The sequence below is a fragment of the Octopus bimaculoides genome, chromosome 1 (genome assembly GCF_001194135.2).
Source record: "Octopus bimaculoides isolate UCB-OBI-ISO-001 chromosome 1, ASM119413v2, whole genome shotgun sequence".
NCBI classification, from domain to species: Eukaryota; Metazoa; Mollusca; class Cephalopoda; order Octopoda; family Octopodidae; genus Octopus; species Octopus bimaculoides.
The window spans coordinates 103,849,876-103,857,186 of record NC_068981.1 but is presented as its reverse complement, the minus strand read 5'-3'; the positions used below and the strand labels follow the sequence as shown (position 1 = coordinate 103,857,186).

General features: G+C 37.9%; 1 protein-coding gene across 1 annotated transcript in view; it reads right to left on the bottom strand.

The window, feature by feature from the left end:
- LOC106869501 (transmembrane protein 135) overlaps positions 1 to 7,311 on the bottom strand; it is a 674,585-nt gene that overhangs the window by 591,723 nt on the left and 75,551 nt on the right. Inside the window, exon 3 of the mRNA XM_052968741.1 lies at positions 2,477 to 2,569. Within this exon, the coding sequence (XP_052824701.1) occupies positions 2,477 to 2,569 (93 nt within the window). The remainder of the gene's footprint in view (positions 1 to 2,476; positions 2,570 to 7,311) is intronic.

The window sequence follows — 7,311 nt, the reverse complement described above, 5'->3', positions numbered from 1 at the left end:
GCCCCTGTCTTGTCCTTGCGGACCACAGTTTGAAAACCCCTGGTTTAGGGCATATATTCTCAAACTGCTCCTTTAAGGACATGTGGAAGCCTAATCTGTTTTTGGAAAACAGGTATGTTGCTTTCCTTGATGAAATCATCAGGCAAGGAGGCACAAGCTTTTGTGATACACCTCTACCGTGTTTTTTCTTTTTTTTCAAGAGCTGAGCCAAGCATAATATTTCATTTTGGTTGGTAATCAATACTCACAAACAGTGAGTTTCTGTAATTGCTGTTTGTTTTCACTTACAATTTTTTCCACTTGGACTTGTTAAAATGTTACTGCCTGTATTAACAAATCTGTCTGTCTGTGCAACCATCCTTATTTTTTAAATCTGTTTTTGCTCATAAAATTTTCACTTATTTGTTTTTTTTTTTGTTTTGCAATTCTTGAAAATGTATCCATTGGTACCACATTTGTGGCCAGCACTTCTAAATCTTTCATCCACAGAAAAAAAGCCATTAGAAATAATGAATGCACTGCATTTACTAAACTACCAAATATAAAAATAATGTCCAACAACAAACTTTGTTCTTTTTCTACTCCAAGATAATGAGGTGGGCACTTAGCCATTATAAATGAAACAAAGAGAGAAGGGGAGGGAGAAAGAGAGTGGAAAAGAGAATGAGAGAGAGAGAGAAAACTTCTGTTTCATATAACTTATCAAATGCAGTAAATCAAATCCCCAGAATTGTGTTACACATGTCCATTTACCATAAATAATGATGTCACAGACAACAATAATAGTTTCTTTCTTAGCTACAAGAGCCACAAAAATCATCTAGAATAAAGTACAGTGGGAATTTATATAAACATGTATAGACAATTAAAAAAAAAACAATAATAATTAAGAAAAATATTTTAACAACAAAATTCCCCAATGGAGAGGAAACATCTCCCAGAGGAAACCAAGGAATTCCACAATTCCTATGCTACCCTCTCATCAGATGTCCTCTTCAGCTGACAGACGCCAGCTTAGAGTAGGCCTACTTACTTACGCCATCCTCATCATATTCATCCACCTTTCAACAAATTTACTGGAAGACAGCACCTTCCTCTCAATCCTCACCTTCCTTTATGAATAAAATTTTTTACCAACCACATGGTTCCAGGTTCAGTCCCACTGCGTGGCACCTTGGACAACTGTCTTCTACTATAGCCTCGGGCCGACCAATGCCTTGTGAGTGGATTTGGCAGACGGAAACTGAAAGAAGCCCGTCGTATATATGTATATATGTGTGTGTGTGTGTGTGTGTGCATGTTTGTGTGTCTGTGTTTGTCCCCCCACCATCGCTTGACAACCGATGCTGGTGTGTTTACGTCCCCGTAACTTAGCGGTTCGGCAAAAGAGACCGATAGAATAAGTACTAGGCTTACAAAGAATAAGTCCTGGGGTCGATTTGCTCGACTAAAAGGCGGTGCTCCAGCATGGCCGCAGTCAAATGACTGAAACAAGTAAAAGAGTAAAAGAGTAAATGTTGAGGTCTTGGCTGAAGAGGAAAGTGTGTCTTCAGTCCTTTCAGTTGTATCCACTGCACAACCTCTTTCACCATAGCTACTGGTCAGAGGAAAGCTACCTGCTTTCCTGGCCAAAGAAAGACAGTAAAGCAACATTCAGGAGACAGCAAGAACAACATCAATCATCATCATTATCATCATCAATATATAACATCTGTATTCCAGGCTGGCATGGGTCAGACAACTGAACAGGAACTGGGAAGGCCAGTGGTCACACTATGTTCCATAGTCTGTTTTGGCTTAGTTTCTACAACTGGATACTCTTCTTTACGTCAACCACTTTAGAAAGTATAATGGGCGCTTTTTATGTGGTACTATCACCAGTGTTTTTTTACATGGCATCAGCACTCACACCAATACCTTTTATGTGGTTTCAGGATATCAATAATAGTAATAATAATAGTTTCATTCTCTCTCTCTCTCTTTCTCTTTCTAGCCAAGTAACCATGTACCTCCTCCACAGCAAGACATCCGTATCTGTCTCTCTGTCACACTCATCACCTTTCTCATCTGGCACGAGATCCCCTCCTCCAATTCTCCCCTTCCCTATTAAAGAATCTTTGTCTTGCAAGTTACTTGGTGTCCCTGCTAGTGCCATGTACAAAGCATCCAGTCCACACTGTAAAGTTGTTGGTGTTTGGGAAGGCATTCAGCTGTAAAAACTAGACCAAAACTGACCTCATCCATGATGGTGCCATAGAAAAAGCACTCAGTTCACTCTACAGGGTGGTTGTTGTTAGGAAGCGAGTCCAACTATAAAAAACTATGTCAAAATAGACACAGAAGTCTGGTGCAATCCTCTGCGTAACCAACTCCAGTTAAACCATCCAACCCATGCCAGCATGGAAAGTGGACATTAAACGATGATGATGAGGATGATGCTGATGATGATGAATAGTGATAATAATAAATGAAATACCTGGATTTTCTTTCTAAACAAATACTAAGTAAAGCAGCTGAGGCAGCTGGTAAAAAACCAGTGGTCAAAAAATATATGTTTCCAAAAACATATCTGAAAAAAGAAAAGAAAAACAGTGAAATATTACTTCAGGAAAAACAAAAAGAAGGGGAAAAAATGCAAAGATTTAGAAATTTCTGCTTCCTCTGAATTAATTTTTCTGAAGTAAGATTACATTTTTTCATAAAAAGAAAAGGAAGAAACAAAGAAAAAAAGAAATGCCACTTATCAATGAGCTAATCAAAATATTGAATTCACTTTAAACAGAGGTAGTTGGTCTGCTAGTTCATATTATTTTTGGTAGCTATTTCTAGTTTCTTTTTAATTGACTTAAACAGAACATGCACATATAAAAGTTTATCTTGTAGATATTAGTGCGACCCTTCAGTAGATTCTTGTTACCAATCAGTGCTGTGCTCCATCAGACTGTTTTTGTTAAGATTCTCATAGAATATTAGCTTTTCTATGTGAAGTGGTTGCTAAAGTGTCATACAAACTTTGTCCATTTCTGAAGAAAGGAGCCCTGTGATTGGTCTCTCACGACCCTTCTCCTAACACAACGTGACCAATTCAGAAAAAGAGGGAAAGGAGACAGAGAGAAGAATCAATCCTCATATTTGACTGGTATTTTATGGATCCATGATGGATGAAAGACATAGTGACCTTAGCATGATTTGAACTCAGAATACAAAGAGCTGTAATGAATACTGCAAAGCATGCTATCCAACCCTCTAATGACTTAGTCAATTCATCAATGAACACCTGTGATATCATCATCATCGTCATCGTCGTTTAACGTCCGCTTTCCATGCTAGCATGGGTTGGACGATTTGACTGAGGACTGAGGGGGCTAATTGATTACATCAACCCCAGTGCTCAACTGGTACATATTTTATCGACCCAAAAAGGATGAAAAGCAAAGTTGACCTCAGCAGAATTTGAACTTGAAACATAAAGATAGATGAAATGCTGTTAAATATTTTACCCAGCATGCTAATTATTTCAGCTCACCACCTTCAATAATAATAATAATAATAATAATAATAATAATACTGATATCATGTACATTATTTTGTCTTGGTAAAAAAGATGGGCTACAGCAAATATTCTGCTCAATACCACAGATTTGCTTGTCAGTTGCTTGACTGTAACCAGTTGAGCATGTCTCTTGGTGGTTCACGATATGTGTATCTCTGATCATGAGCAGAAGTAGTGGGGGAGCATCATAGCCATGTGTTGAGGGAAATTCTTTGGAGTTTGAATAATTTACCTCTGGAAACATGTGTGTTTCATTCAACATCCTTAAACAACCCTTATTCAAGGACCATTTGAGTAGGATGTGTTACTTGACCTGAAAAAAATTCTAACTGGGCCCCACCTGTAAGGTCATGTGTTGTTTATCTTGATATGAGATCACCATATTGCGCACATGTGATTATGATGCATGTGCTTGGTGTACCCTTATCAGACAGGTAGTCATGATGGGTATATTGGGCTTCGTATATTTTGTCCCAGTGTCACTTTTATGGCAAGCTCTGCTCTCTCACTCAATAATAATAATAATAACTAGCTGAACCCGTGAAAAAATTCACAGAAAACATAAAAAATGTAAGCATCTGTAAATTGTGTGTTGGTGCCATGAGAAATGCTTCTATATTGTGACAGTTACAGAATATAGAAAGAAGTGTAAAATTGATAACTATGTAATCCAACCAAAATGTCTGTTACGCAAATGTAAGCAGAATTACTATTTAGCCTTAAAATACATATCTGTTTGTGAGGTACTCAACCACTTGCAAGTTAAATTTATCCTCGTGTGGTAATGAAAGGTGAAAGTGACATCCAATATTTGCTGTAGTTATTTGTCTTTGATTTAACAATGTGTCTATGTATCTGTGTATCAACTTTTCTTTGGGTCTATGTGTCTACTATCTCTCTCACTTTCTCTCTTTCACTTTCACTTCCTCTATGTCCCTCCTCTCTTCCATTTTTAATTTAGCAATGTGTGTATCTATGTATCAACTTTTCTTTCGATCTATGTATCTACTTGTTTTGCGATGTGATAAACATTAAAAACACAAAACGAATGCCCGTCATCACTCACTGTCTCTTTCACTCTCTCTCTTTCTCTCACTCTCTCTCTTTCCCTCTTACTTCCTCTCTGTCCTTCTCTTTCTCACTTTGCCATTCACTTGTTTGGAGTAAGTGTGACACACACGACAGGTACATACAAAAAAAACAAATTGGCATAGTAACATTGGGCCTCACTGAGGCAATGACAGGGGACTGAGACCTTTGGAAATATGCTGTGATTTAGAAGAGCTGGCAACTACAGTGAGATTGCAGCCATGGCCAATGCCAGTGTTGCATGTCTGGCCCATTTAAGAATACCCTTGATGCGTTGGGTGATATGATATGCTTGAGAAGACCTGCTGTGTCAAGTAAACCCAAAATTGTAGCTGTGGCCAGTGCCCCCTGACTAACTCCCATGCCGGTAGCAAATAAAAAGCAGCATCCAAACATGGTCAATGCCAGGTTCGTCTGACTGGCTCCCATGCTGGTGGCACGTAAAAAGCACCATCCAAATGTGGCCCATGCCAGTACTCCCTGACTAGCTCCTGTGCTGCTGGCATGTAAAAAGCACTATCTGAACGCGATTGATGCCAGGCCCACCTGACTGGTTCCTGTGCCAGTGGCATGTAAAAAGTACCCACTACACTCTCGGAGTGTTTGGAGTTAGGAAGGGCATCCAGCTGTAGAAACATTGCCAGATCAGATTGAAGCCTGGTACAGCCGCTGGCTCTCCAGACCTCAGTCAAACCATCCAACCCATGCCAGCATGGAAAAATGGACATTAAACGATGATAATGATGATGATGATAATATATATATATATATATATATATATATATCCTGCTGATTCCTTATAGTCTGCATTTTGTCTATTACATCTGTAGAAATGAAACATGTTAAGTTTAGAACAGATATAACAACACTCTTCAGGAGTTCAAAATAGGTTATGAAGAAAATCTGGAGCATGCTCGACACCAGGAAATATGGTAGTTCTGTTCTCACAGGTTTGACCTGGGGCTAAACAATGAATAATAACAACAACAACAACTTTCTTCCTTTTCTACTTCACAAACTATTTTCTCTTTCTGAGCAGTTAAACCTGAATGAAATTTTAAAAATTTTCTAGTTTTTATTATTTCATTATTTTTGTTTTTTGAAACCCCTTTTATACACACTCATCTAACAATTGAAAAATAGGAGAAAGAAAGGGTAGCTGTTTTTTTCTCCCTGCGTTTATATGTACCTTCTTTGTTTGTCTTTCAAACATGTTTAACTTGTAAGCAAGCAGCCAGCACTTATAAAAAAAATAATAATAAAATAAATTAAACAAAAACAAACAGATAATGAATGAAAGAATGGAGGACTAAAAGTGTTCTCCTTTCTTGTTTCTTTAAACCTTTTTATCTTGTTCTGTTGTTGTTATTATATTATCATTATTATTATTATTATTATTATTATTATTATTATTATTATTATTATCGTCATTATTGTTTCTTTTGTTTTTTGTTTTGTTTTTTCTCACCTTACTCCTGGCTGGTGTGATGTGATAATGGGAAGTTAGAGGAGAAAGAATAGGAAAAAAAAAGTAGCATCTTGCTGCAAAGTATTGTTGTTCACTTTTGAAACAGGTGGGTGGATTAATGCCACCCACCAGCCCTGGTCTTAAGTGATTGATGACTTCCAACAAAAAGAGATTAACCTCAGCAGTCATTGTAACAAAGAAACACAGAAACAAAGCGTTTGGAAATAGCTGAGACATGTCTCAGAAGAACAATTCCATAAAGAATATCCACCATAAGCACAAATGCACACACATTCCTTCCCAAAGTCAATGAGGAAACTTCACTGTGGGTATTCAGTTTGTTAGAAATAGCAACCAAATCACTCACAAATCACACATGACTATCTTAAATAAAGAATTTATTAGACATTGGATGATCATGGATCATATACAGTATTTCTTTTAAATCTTTAAATTCTGTGTTCAAATTCTGCCAGAGCCATCTTTGCTTTGATCATTCTGAGATTGGTAAAATCATGTGTGTCTCTTGGAGTGACAAGGATCATCTAGTCATCCAAACAATGACTAATGGCTCGTCTTTATTTAAAGTGAAGAAGAGTTGTGTACCACCGACCACACTCTTTCTCATCTGTAACCATCATCAATCCAGCTGCAAGACCAGGTCAAAACAACTGGAGATGGAAATGACTGCAGTGGACGACCAAGGTGTCCTACTTGCCTCATCTGACTCAACCTCTCTACACACCACAATGCACTGCTGTGGCTGCCTTCCCCTCTGTTGCTTTTGCAAAGTCTGCCAGATCCGTCTTCAAATGCATAGGCAGGCAAGCCCCAATATGCTAATTAACCCATAACTGGGACCTTCACAGGTGCTACTACACCAGGTCAGGGTACACCTGGGATCAATAGTGGCTAAGGGGTGGTCCCACACTTCTCAAAATCCTGGAACTTCTAAACCAGGGCTCTACTATTGAATGCAGTTTAAAGTCATACCCAGGATCCAATTGATGAAATTTAAAAAAAAATGAAGCCTCATTCAAGTATCATGATTGATTTGACTACTAGCTCCTCCCCATAAAATTTTTAACCTTGTGTCTATATAAGAAATTCTTATAAATGTGGTGGATTGGTAAAATCCTTTGATCAACGCACATATCTCTTTGTCTATATATATGTGTGTCTCCCACCAATGCTTGACAAC